The sequence below is a fragment of the Pipistrellus hanaki genome, assembly GCF_964339955.1.
Source record: "Pipistrellus hanaki genome assembly, chromosome: 9".
Classification (NCBI taxonomy): Eukaryota; Metazoa; Chordata; class Mammalia; order Chiroptera; family Vespertilionidae; genus Pipistrellus; species Pipistrellus hanaki.
The window spans coordinates 65,276,352-65,290,072 of NC_140511.1; the positions used below are offsets into that span (position 1 = coordinate 65,276,352).

A 13,721-nucleotide genomic window follows, 5' to 3' on the forward strand; every position below is an offset into this window, starting at 1 on the left:
CCAAGTTTTAAATTTAAGTTAAGTGATAGAATCTTTTACTTCCTTAGTGAAGTGACACACATGAAACATACCCTGTTATGACAGCTTAAACTCTAACTAGAGTCAACATTGGAACATATCCATTGATTTTTTTAAAAAGCTATATACATATTAAAAATATTTATTTCATCTCTACAATGACATCACAATTTTTCTTTAGTACATTTACATATCTGTCTGAGAATTCTTGTGGAAATTTGATTTTCTAAAAGAGAGAGAAAGACATAATGTGAAGTTTATGAAGTCTAAGATTTTGAAGTTTGAGATTTGTACTTTTAAAGGTCTAGGTGGGACCTTAACAATACACTCACAAAGTGATATATTTCCAACTTTGTAAAAGTTGCAAATGTAAGATATTTGAATGTCAATCAAGCACAGTTTCTCTTTCCATTCCAACTTTGACTTCATCATATTCAACTAATACGTATCATAGTTCATTGGCTAGTGAACAAATATTTGTGAGGTCCAACTAAGGAGAGATTGAGTTAATAATACTATATTTGATATTTAATGGGCATATTTACAAAAGCCAAATTTATCATTAGCAATGCTATCTACTCTGGTGTTGGAATGGCTTCTGAGAACTCTCTTACCACCCAATATGCTGAGATATGTCTAAAATTTCATTAATAAAACTACTACATTTATAATTTTATATTTGTGAGTACTTGTTCATTGACAACAGAAATTTAAATTTTTTTCTCATTCTAAATAAATATTTACATTAATGCCTTCATTTACAAGTGTAACCTTTTTTTTTTTTTTCAAAAAGAAAATTTTCAAACTTGTATAAGTTCCAAGAGGCATAAGATCTGGATCCATTTCTGCTAAAATAGCAGTTAATATCAATATTTAGGCATTTTAAATGTTTAATCTTTATGCTTTCTTTCCTCTAATATGCTTTTTATATGCATTAATTTATTCCTCCATCATGAATATGATAAAGCATATAAAGTATTATTAAATCAATCTCATATTACTGTCACTTTATTTCTTGAATTGTACAATGGAGTACTAGAGTATAACGCTGTGATTTTCAAATGTTTCAATGGGAAGTCCTGTCCTCTTCATTTCATACAATTTACATGGAAAGTCAGGAAAAACAAAGTGGAACTGCTCTGATTGAAGACAGTGAAGCTGCTTTAGCTCAATCCACTTGTGTTTACTTCCTCTCACACTGAGTTTCTCTTTAATGAAAAGCTGGAACTCTGCAAGTATGATTTTCAATTGGCTTCAAATTATTCAGTCAGTTAAAATACAAAATAGAATTACATAACATAACGAAATGCTCAGCTTTAGACTGACCAGCTATCAGGTAGAAAAATCTGGAAGCTTGGCCCAAGATCCAAACCAATAGAGCAGCTGAGTTGGGAGCCACCCTGTGGCTGTTGGCAGAATTCTAGGAATCTATAGTTTTTTGGTATCCATTTAGCCAGTCTGATCCAAGGATTAGTGAATGGGATGGGATGGGCAGGGGTAAGCAAATGTGGAAATCCGTGAGCCACTTCTACTTAGGTTGTCTGCTATTCCTAGATCAGGTTGTCTGCATTGATCTCACTCTGCTTTCAGGTTCTTTCCTCTTTCACAAATAAGATCATTGTTTGCAGGGCTGCTTTTGTGGGTTTTCCTATAGAATAGGAGATGCACAGGATTCAGCAAAGGAATTCAGAATTCCAGTACTAATCCCCTCATGTTGAAGTCTTCAGTGCTTTGCTAAGAATTATTCTGGTGTTATTTGAGTTTATCTCCATTGTTAGTGCCAGTTATTCCTCTCTCAGAAGACTCTTGATTCTTTCACCCTGCTCATTTTTTTAATATTTATGTTTTAATTTTATTGCGATAATGATACTTAATATGAAATATACCCTGTGAAAGCTAAATACAGTCAGTATGTAAAGCCTATTCTGACAAAACAAACTGAGTAATAGACAATCAGTAAAGGAAAAAAGCAAACCACTAAATAAATATACAAATTTATCATGAGAGTTTCTCCTTACATATAAGATATATATATTCTTAAAGCAAAAGTATTTGTAGTATATAAAGTATTACATGGGTAATACATATATTAAAATGCATTTTACCAAAATTACATTGAATATTTTATGTAAAATAAATATTTATCAAATATTACATAACATTAAAACTATTTGTTGTTTATCTGTAATGCAAATCTAATTGGGAATCCTATATTTTATCTGGAAAACTTAACTTCTTCTTTACTTGCAATATATAAATGCCACTATCAACTTTCATAAATCAAATGGACCTATAATATCTAGTTAAGTCATAGGATTTCATGCCCTAAAAATACCATTCTATGCCAGGGAACCCCAGCTAACAAAAAAGATAATGAGTTTTTGTGGTATTTTAGAATCATCTGAAGGTCACCATAAACATATCCATACTCGGAAGCCAAGAATAATGGGAAATTACCAACACCATGGTCATAATCAAAGCACAATTCCAATTCGCTCACCTTTAATGAAGAATTGGATTTCCATCTACTAAATCACTCTGACCTTTTCTTTTACGTAGAGAGAATTTTGGCTTGTCCCTTTTTGAGATGCTTCCTGAAGAAGTCACATGTAATTATGCTAAAATAATCTGAGAGGCTTTCAAAATACTGCCTCGTGGTGCCTGCTAATGACCCAGGGCACCCTGTACCTTCCCTAGTGAGAAAATGTGAGGGGCAATGCCGGGGAGGAATCTGAAAACAACAGAGATTACCTAAACAGCCCCTGGAGGCCTGCATGATGTAAAGATACTGACTCACAGAGTCAGTGATTAAAGTAACTATGGGAAATACTTTGACATAACTTTATCCCAATAAAGCCAGCACTGTTCCAGAAATCACGATAAACTTATAAATGACATTGTGTAGAATTTTTTTTTGAATTAGTTAATGGAATAAAAATATGGGGTAACTACTAGGTTAAAAATATATCACTGATATATTCAGGAGACATCAAGCTCAGATGAACCATGTAATTTGCCCTAAGTTACATGATTGATAACTAGGAGACTTGAAATGAATGCCTTATCTTTAAATGCTTGATATATATGTCTTGTTCTTTCATATGACAAACCTGTAACAATGATTGTAATGCAATGTATTACTATAATGATTGCCTTGACTGTTGTGTTCCCTGAATTGAGATCTCAACACTCTTGGATAGTGTTCAGTACAACCTCACTGAGACCAAAATCTAATATAAGATAATTTATCATTCATAAATGTCACCCATGCCTTCCTCCTCTATGACTTCCATTTGTGTAAGAATTGAGGAGAATTTGCATACAGTTAAACATATATTCAAATTGTAGGAACACCTGGGTTCTTAACAATATATCCTCAGCATTCTATGGTTTCTTAGCTGTGACCCTTGCTGCCTTTACAGACTTTTTTAGTAATCAATGGTCAGTTGCATCTCCTATGAATCCAGTAGCATCTATTCAGGAGACCATGGAACTATGGGAAAGATTTCTTTTAAACTTTCTTTTTGCATATATTTTCTTTTTTCTCTCCTTCATTTTAGGTTTAATTTTTTAAAATGTTGCTAATAACAGCAACTTTTCCTGTATGAGGCAGAAACTGAGTTGGTCATGCATGATGTCAAAATCAGGGGTGATAAAATCCTTTATAATAATCCTATATAATAAAGAGGTTATATACAAATTGACCCTCAAGTCCTCGCATAAGATGGCTGCCCCCATGTGGTCAAAGATGGCTGCACCCATGTGGTCAAAAATGGCCACCACAAGATGGCTAGCAGGGGAGGGTAGTTGGGGGCGACCAGGTCAGCAGGGGCAACTGGGCCTACAGGGGAAGGCAGTTAGGGGTGACTGAGCCTGCAGGGAAGGGCAGTTAGGAGGACCAGGCCTATAGGGGAAGGCAGTTAGAGGCAACCAGACCTGTAGGGGAGAGCAGTTAGAGGCAACCAGGTCTGCAGGGGAGGGCAGTAAGGGGCGACCATGTCGGCCAGGGAGGGCAGTTGGGAGTGATTGATTGCCTCCCACATGTGCCCAGACTGGGCCAGAGATCCTGCCTGCAACCGAGATATTCACTCTTGACTGGGAATGGAAGCAGAGACCCTTTATTCCACGGGCCACAGCTCTATCCACTGGGCAAAACAGTCAGGGCTTATTTGTTTTTGTCATCCTCTTTCCAGTGCAGAACACAATGTCTAGCTTGTCCTTATTTTCTAAGAAGTACTCATTAAATGAATGAGAATATTAGAGTTAAACATAAAGCTGATAGGAGTAACATGTGGCCATTCTACCAGTTAAAAAGAATGGAGAGTTTCAATCTAAATAGAATTGTGTAGATAAGGATCGTAGGATGTCACTCCTCAAGTTTTTAGAAATAATAGCCATTTTCAAGATGGATTCCACTTAACCCCCCTCCCCGCCCCCCCCCTTTTTTTTGCCTTACAAGCTCAGGTTCAGTTCATATTATATCTTAATAAAATACTTTCCGATTTATATAAACTACTCACAGTCAATATTTCTACTGTTTTCTCACCCTTGACTGCATGTTGCCTTCTATTTTTGAAACTTTTTTTTATGTTACAGATCTTAGGGAAACCAGTTCCACTGAGACGCTTTAAAAGAGTCTCTTGAGAAACCAGAAAGGAATCCAGAGTGTAATTTTTACCGTTGTTGCTGTTTTAGTGTAATTAGTGTCTGAACCACAGGAATTCTGGTCTCATTAGAATAAATATATATACTTGTTTCTTCTTTCATTTTTGTCCTCAATGAAGAAAGAATTATAGATGTAACATCATTGTTACACTGTTAATTTTTTAAAATTATGCTTGTTTTGTGTTGTTTTACTTGATATGGTTCAGTTATCTGCCATTAAAATATTGATTATCCTGAATATCAGAAAATATATTAACTAATTTCATTTCTAAGACAAGAGTAAGAAAACTTGGTGATGGACATGAGCATTCTAAATAAACTAATATCCTAAATTTTAAAGTGTCTTTGGTAAGTTAAATTGGTTTCTTTTAATGTTTTTCTACTTATTTTAATTTTCTATTTATCATTCATTCAACAAAAAATTGAAATTTTTAAGTTTGATAGAATTTATCTTATTAATATGTTGATTCTTAAAGTTCATGGAATTTAAGTTTATATATCTTTATGTAACTCAGTTTGCAATGTTGTCATCAAATTTAGTTGCTAAAGTTACTAGTTTTATATTTTGGTAGTTAATTTAATTTATAATACCTTTTAAACATGCTATTTCCTTAATTATAGTTTAAATAAAATTCATATCTATAAGTTATGTTTTATTAACTGAAAATTTTCAGTTAAGTCTTTAAGAGTAGTAGAAGAAAGAGCATGTGTTAGATAGATCTATGAATAAAAGATGCAATTTGGAATATTGTGGGATGTGTTCTTCCATATTGTCAAATATGTTGGTAATCTTTGAATAGCATGTAAGATATTGTGGAAAACTGTAGATTTTTAAAAATATGACATTTAACAAGGCTAGTTTGTAATTGATAACTTGAGATATCAATTTGATTACAAAAATAAACAAAAAATAAATAAATAGGTCTTATGTATTGCAGAAATGCTCCAGAAAAAAAGAAATAGTTCAATTACAATGGTTTAAAAGTATGAAACTGATCACCTTGTACCAAAAGATATCACACATTAAATATATACCAATATTCTGTCTAGACATATTTAATATAATTATGCAACTTTCTATCTAGTTTGTTAAATAATGAATTTATACTCAAAGAACAGTAAATCCTTAAGGGAAGTTATTACCTTCAATCCTTTTAGCAATTTTGGAGAAGTAAATATAATTATAACCTGAATCTGGGAAGTTAAATGACTTGTTCAATGAAATAAAACAATTGTTGTCAACAATGGGATTTGATCCAGTATTAATGAATTCCTAACTTCTTGCCATTGTGGCAATTGAAATGTTTTAATTAAAATAGAGAAATTATATAAATTATAACTATACCAATATCATCACCATTTGTTTATTGTTAACTTCTAAAGTGACACTCCAACTTAATAAAGAAACAAATTCTGAAACAAATATGAATTACTTTGAATATAAAATATAGGTTTCCAACCATACAATGGAAATTGCAATTTTACAAAGGCTTAAATTGTTTAAACTATGTATTATAAGATGAAAAATAGGAAGAAGTATCACAGAAAGTTTTGTGAATATAAGTCTATATATATTCACATTTTCAATTAGTGTGCTTTTAAATTTTCTAAGATTACTTGAGATCTCAGGAAAAGCCTCCATATGCTCCAGATATGCAAGATGTGGGATTCTGTGTCCTGGGTCTCAGCCCTTCCAGAACTGGTCTTTTACCAGGAATGAGAGGAAAATTGTCCTGGAGCAAGAATCCTGGATCTTTTTAGTAGGTTTCATGCAAGATACAGGCTTTTGTTTCATGCGTTTCAGAATGAGGTGTTGGCCCCTAATATCCTATGGTTACAAAAGCCAGAATCCTTGGCATTTTAAATGTCATAACTCTAGGTACTGAGCCTCCTACTTCCTGATGTGGCTGTCCAAGATAAAGACCCTGTACATCAACACCATATATAACTTAAAGATAAATGATCTTATGTGTCCTTCTCGTTAAATAATTTTCTACTTAAAAACAAACAAATAATTCAGAAGAGAATAACTATCTAATCATTATGAATATCATAAAATAACTATCTAATCAGATTCTAATGGTATATATTATACATGCTATTAATTTCTATCGTCATCAGTGTCTGCTTAGTGGACATTTTAGAGAGAGACTGAAGCTATTAGAGACAAACTGTTTTTAACATTTTGGTTTCTATGGACTATAATCATATAAAACAACATCATTGGAATGAAATGAGAGACCATTTAGTCCTCTTACTACTTTTATTGATGAAAAATCTAAGATTCAAAGAAGGGATATTTTTTATACAAAGCCTGACATCAGTAATTTTTGTGTTTGTTTTTATACACACGCACACACACACACACACACATATATAATTATATATGTATATAATTTCCCTAATAAATCATAATCTCTATCTTTTTTCATAACAGATCTTATGAAAAGAAACAAATGACTGAAAACAATTTTACAGTTGTGACAGAGTTTATTCTTTTGGGATTGACAAGCAATGCTCAACTGAAAATTGTACTTTTTGTGTTGTTCCTGGTGATTTATGTCATTACGTTGGTGGGGAATCTAGGCATGATCTTCTTAATCCGAATCACTCCCAAGCTCCACAAACCTATGTACTTTTTCCTCAGCTGCCTTTCTTTTGTAGATGCCTGCTATGCATCTGCCATTGCACCCAAAATGCTGATAAGCCTACTGGTTGTGAAGGCAACCATCTCGTTTTTTGCTTGCATGGTACAGCACTTGTGTTTTGGGGTGTTTGTTACCACAGAAGGTTGCTTGCTGTCAGTAATGGCATATGATCGTTATGTGGCTATTGCAAAACCTTTGCTTTATAGTGTGGCCATGTCTACGAGGAAGCGTGTAGGGCTGGTCATCGGGTCATGTATGTGTGGCATAATTAACTCATTAATACACACAATAAGCTTGGGCAGACTGTCCTTCTGTAGGTTGAATGTTGTCAGCCACTTCTTCTGCGATATTCCCTCACTCCTAAAGCTGTCTTGTTCTGAAACCTCCATGAATGAGTTGTTGCTCTTAACCTTCTCTGGTGTCATTGCCATGGTCACCTTCCTGGTTGTGCTGATTTCCTACATGTTCATTGTTCTTGCTATCTTGAGGATCCGCTCAGCAGCAGGCAGACAGAAAGCCTTCTCCACCTGTGCCTCTCACCTGACTGCTGTCACCATATTCTACGGAACCTTAAGCTTTAGTTATATTCAGCCAAGCTCCCAGTATTCTGTAGAACAGGAGAAGGTAGTTTCTGTGTTCTACACCCTCGTGATTCCCATGTTAAACCCACTGATTTACAGTCTGAGGAACAAAGAGGTAAAGGAAGCTGTGAAAAGGACCTTAGAAATGAAACATTTCCCCTGTTAGATTTAAGTCATTGTGAATCTTACCAGTCGGCTCTCACTTTCAATACTTCAGTGAATGTAAAGCTTCTAAAGACGTACAGAGGTGTTTCTTATTCTTATTCTTTTTCTTTTTCTTTTTTTTTTTCTTTACTTTTTTTTCAACTACAGTTTACATTCAATACCATTCAACACCAGTTTCAAATGTACAGCAAAGTATCTGGAAAACCTTGCAATCTACACTCTGGTCGCCCTGCTGCTCGAAGCATCCACCTTAAGAATTTTTCATTCTATACACTGATTTGTCGTATAAGGAGGTGGCCAGAAAGGAAAAGTTGCTTAATTCATATAGCTGCATCACAAAAACAACAGCCTATCACATATGTCTTCCGATATTCTAGGTTGTTATTCTCTCTAAATCAATAACAAAATCCACTATTACATTTATATTTTTTTTGTTATTTAGAGAAAACAGTTGCATAATAATACTTGCATTTAAGGACATAAAAACAGGGTACTTACAAAGAAAAAAGTAACTGGTTCTCAGGTTTCCAAGAATACAGATATTCTATTGAACATGCTTTCATTGACTTAAGTTTTAACTAATCTAAAGACAGGTTATGATATTGCAACTTTTAAGAAACATATATTTGGTCTTAATTCTGGTTTGTGGCATAGCTCCTAAAACCCTTTTATCAACCAAAATTCTTAGAAAGCTCCTGGTGTGAAGGGAAACATGGCTTTTGTCTTTCTGTCTGTCTTTTTTTTCTTTTTTGTTTGCATTGTTCAGCATTTGTGTTTTGGGGTGTTTATTTCCACAGAATGCTTCTTGCTGCCAGTAATGGCCTATGATTGTTATGTTGCTACTGCAACTCCTTTGCTTCACAGTGTGGCCATGTCTAAGAGGAAGTGTATAGAAATGGTCATTGGGTCACATATTTGTGGAATAATTAATACACACAATAAACTTGAGCAGACTTTCCTGATTGTTGATTCATTTTCTTTGATATCTTTTATAATAAACTGGTAACCCAGTGAATAAACTTTTTAAAAAAAATTATATCATAATTTTTTTTAGTTTTACAGTAATAAAATATATCCCATATAATAAAAGCACAATATGTTAATTAGACTGGATGTGCTTCCGGATGACCTTCTGGGCAAAGGGGGGCTGGAAGGGAAGCCCGGGTCCTGGGTGCTTGCTGGCGGCTGGAGGGAAGCTTGGGTCCTGGGTGCTGGAGGGAAGCCAGTGCTGGCAGCTGAGGGAAGGAAGGCCTATTCTTGCACAAATTTCGTGCATCTGGCCTCTGGTATTTATATAAACTTTCAAATGTATATTGCTCATATACTGAAATGCAATGGAATTCTGTGTGTTGGCTGTGCATACTGTGACATCTTATATTTAATTATTAGTTACTAGAGGCCCGGTGCACGAAAATTCATGTATAGGTATGGGAGGGTCCCTCAGCCCAGCCTGCCCTCCCTCACAGTCCAGGAGCCCTCAGGAGTGGGAGATGACCTGGTGATCATGGGAAGGTGATGCCCCATCACTCCTCTGCCTAAGCTGCAGTCTGGCCTTTCTCTGTGGGAGGCGGCCAGCTGATTAGGTATATAGACACTTTCTGGAGGCAGCATGGATTCCTTCCTTATTTCTTTCCTCTTGGTTGGAGAACAGGGGACTAAAAGGTAGAGACAGAACTGTGGCCGGGCCTGGGGCTTTTGTAGGCAGCGGAAAGAGGGAGAGGGCTGGGGAAATTCTAGACATACTTCCTTTGATTGTCCTCCCTTTCTCTGGACCCCTCTCTCTGTTTTTTTCCTTCTCATGGTGGAAGCTCGGGCTTCAGACTGACCGGAGCCCAGTGATGGTGGTGTTCAGCCCCCTTACTTCTCAGCTGAATGTACAGCCACCTCACATTCAAAGCAGAGCTGCTTTTAAGTGATTAAAGCACTGGGAATCCACAGCTTCGGACCTCTCCCCTCTCGGTTTCCTCCTTGGGTTGGTTACAAAGTTCACTGAGACACCAAAGCAGCACTTCACTGGGTGGGTTATGCATGCAGGTCTGGGACATAGGCAGGCAGCTTTAGCTCCCTAGCCAGGGATGCAGGCAGGCAGCTTCACCTCAGTGCTGGGTGGGACATTAGCACTGGACAGGCCTTGGCGTGCCTCTGCTGGGGACTGAAGTCCCTGGGGCTTTTGTAGGCAGCAGAAAGAGGAAGAGGACTGGGGAAAGTCTAGACACATTTTCTTCTATTGTCCTCCCTTCCTCTGGGCCCCTGTCTCCTAGCTCCTGTGCATGCGCAGCCCATTGACTGGTCATGACTTGGACACCCTAATGGAGAAATTAGCATATTACGTCTTTATTATATAGGACTAGAGGTCTGGTGCATGAAATTCATGCACGGGGGTTGGGGGGGGGGGTCCCCTCAGCCCAGCTTGCACCCTCTCCAATCCAGGACCCCTGATAGTTTTCCATTTTAATTCTGTTTGTTATGATAAATTACATTACTATGTTTACTGTCTCAGGCAGTCTCAGACACCCCTGTCACAATCTGGGACCACTGGCTCCTAACTGCTCACCTGTCTGCCTACCTGGTCACCCCTAACTGGCCCCCCTGCCAGCCTGGTCACCCCTTACTGCTTCCCCCACCAGCCTGGTTGCCCCTCACTGTCCCCCTTCCCCCTCACCGGCCCTGTCACCCCATGCAACCTGTTCAGTCATCCGTTTGGTTACAATGGTCACTTAGGCATATATATATATATATATATATATATATATATATATATAGTAACTTTTGCAGATTCATTTTCTACATAAACAGTCACATCATCTTCAAATAGAGACTATTTTATTTATTTTTAAAATTTTACGTCTTTTATTTATTCTTCTGATCTTATTGCACAGGCTGAGCTTGCCATTATGATATAGTAGAGGCCTGGTGCATGAAATTCATGCCCAGGTAGGGTCTCTAGGCTTGGTCAGTGATCAGGGCCTATCAGGACTGACTCATCCAGTCCCTACTGGGGCCAAGCCAGCAGAGGCCTGTTGGATGTTGGGAGGGATGGAGGGAGAGATCACAGGACATTTGCTGACAGGTGCGCAGGGACCAGGGGAGTTTGGCTGGCTGTGAATGGTTAGCTGTGGGAGCACACTGACTACCAGAGGGCAGTTCCAGCATTGAGCATCTGTCCCCAGTGGTCAGTACATGTCATAGTGACTGATCGACTGGTCATTCCGGTTATTCCAGTAGTTCAGTTGTAAGGGTCACTTAGGCTTTTATATACATAGATGATAGCTGTGGTCATAAAACAGCCTTCTCCTTGTCCAGTGTTAATGAGAAGACAGTTATCCTTTCATGATTATATATGGAGTTCTTTGTAAGTTTTATTGTAGATGTTTTTTAATCAATTTTTAAAAAGTTTCCAGTTTTAGATTACTGAGAGTTTAATTTTATGCTATGAATAAATACAGAATTTCCTTAGATGCTCTTTCTATATCAATTGAGAAATTCATAGTTTTTCTTTTTAATTCTGTTGATATGATAAGTTACATTACTATATTTCAATGCTGAACTGGACCTAAAATAAACCTCAAAAATGGTTTGTGAATTATCTATAAGTTGCTATAAAATAAAAATTAGCCACAAGGGAAAAATCAATTTATGCGACTGTTACTGGATATGAAATCAACAGGTTAATCTATGTATAATCATCTCTACAAGAGATAGAGAATACATTTATTCAAAAGGTATGAAATTCTTTAGGACTACACAAAATTTAATGACTGTAAAAAATACCAAAGCCTTGAAAAAAAATACCTGTGTTGTTCTACTTTTAAATCATGGGAAAAAAATAAGTCCATAATTTCTATAGAATTAAATGTGACTATAATCAAATATGACACAGGAGGGGAGGGGAGAAACACCAGATGGCTTTGTGAAGGTCATGGCGCTCATTGTTCCAGGGTGTGCTGCTCACATACTAGACACTAGAGCTCTTCCTGACTTCTGAGACCTCTCTACCTCATAGCATCTGTTTTCTGCTCTCCAGTGGTTATAATTTCTCCAGGGAATCCACAGGTAGCCATAAATGATATGGACATTGATAGATTAGATGGACAAAGATGATAGAGATAGAGATAGATAGAGATAGAGATAGAGATAGAGATAGAGATAAGGATAGAGATAAGATATACTACCAATGTTTCCCCAAAAATAAGACATCCTCCGAAAATAAGACCTAGTGCAACTTTGGGAGAAAAAATTAATATAAGACACTATCTTATTTGGAGGGAAAGAGGGTAGTATAGATAATATAGATATAGATAGATATATTCTCCAGGGAATGCAATGCTTCCTTTATCCAATAAAATATCATACAGATATGAAATTTGACATGGGAATATAATGATTATTGTGAATCATTAAAAATTTAATGAATCACAGATCTTTTCTTATTCTAAACATAATAATATTTAGCTTTCATATTCTTACTTTTCAATTAACATTCTCATATTTCAGGAACTCTTTCAATGAAAAACTATATATGTTGACTAGTGATGTTTCCTTTCATAGGTCTGATACATATTCCTGAGAGGTATGTTCTTCCCTTTATCAGACTAATCACCATCATGCGCAGTTGTTGGGTGTGCACATGAGTCGACAACACCTCTGGGGAAGGTTTTTTCACATCTTCGTCCATATGAGCAGCATACCCTAAAGTAACATGGTGCCCAATCTTCACAACTGCACGTGGTACTCCACCTTCTCCATGGTATCATTTAGGAATGTTTTCCCCATGCATGTGATAGGTTATGAAACAAACACCAGCTCAAGGAAGAGGGCATAATTTAAATTTAAAAATGATCACATGTTAGGCCTCAAGGCATTTATTCATTTGATAGTTTAACAATATCTGAGTCAATATATTCTTTTACTCTTAAATTAAATTCCCCAAATGGGTTAAATGCTCCTACAAAGGTTCTTCAAAATATAGGATGCTGAAGGTAATGGAGAATAAATATTCCCCTCACAGACCTCCCTTGTTTTGAGGAAGAACATTTATCTCTTATAATGTCCCTGGGAGAATTCCTTCTACAAAAAATTAGCAATAGGCTTTTGTCTCTTTTGGAATTCTGCTTCTCCTTATCTTCATTTCTCAGACTCTGACCTGTCTTCACTTTGTTTCGGCTTTCTGTTTGAGCAAAAATCACTCATTTAAAAATAATTACATGATTAATTTATATGTATGTGAGTTAATTTATTTACTTATAACTGAATAATTACCTCTCTCTTGAATTCATTTCCTGTGCCAGCCATGGCTTACACGGTTTTGTTTTGTTTTTAAATCTTTCTGTTATTTCTCCTTTCTGGTCCTATGTCTACCAAAGTGAAGTTTTATTCCCTGTTATCTCTGGGATGACATCAATGAAGAATAACATTTATATTAAGAGACAACGTAGGGACCTTGTTAAGAGCATAAAGATTTGAACATGAACTTGACTACCTGGTTTGAAATCTGGTTCTAAAATCTAATATCTTAGTGGACTTGGACAATTTACTTAGCTTCTGTGAATCACCTTTTTCTAATCTAAAAAATAAATTTTTAATAATAACTATCTCACAGAGTTGTTTGTGATAATCAAATGCATAAAGACATGTAGAATGCTCA

General features: G+C 36.1%; 1 protein-coding gene across 1 annotated transcript; it reads left to right on the forward strand.

Annotated features, from left to right (window-relative positions):
* Positions 1-7,139: 7,139 nt before the first annotated feature.
* On the forward strand, positions 7,140-8,078 carry OR5J2 (olfactory receptor family 5 subfamily J member 2; the record flags this gene model as incomplete). Its single annotated transcript, XM_084894928.1, has 1 exon — positions 7,140-8,078. One exon carries the CDS (start codon positions 7,140-7,142, stop codon positions 8,076-8,078), a length of 939 nt encoding a protein of 312 aa, XP_084751054.1.
* Positions 8,079-13,721: the final 5,643 nt, after the last annotated feature.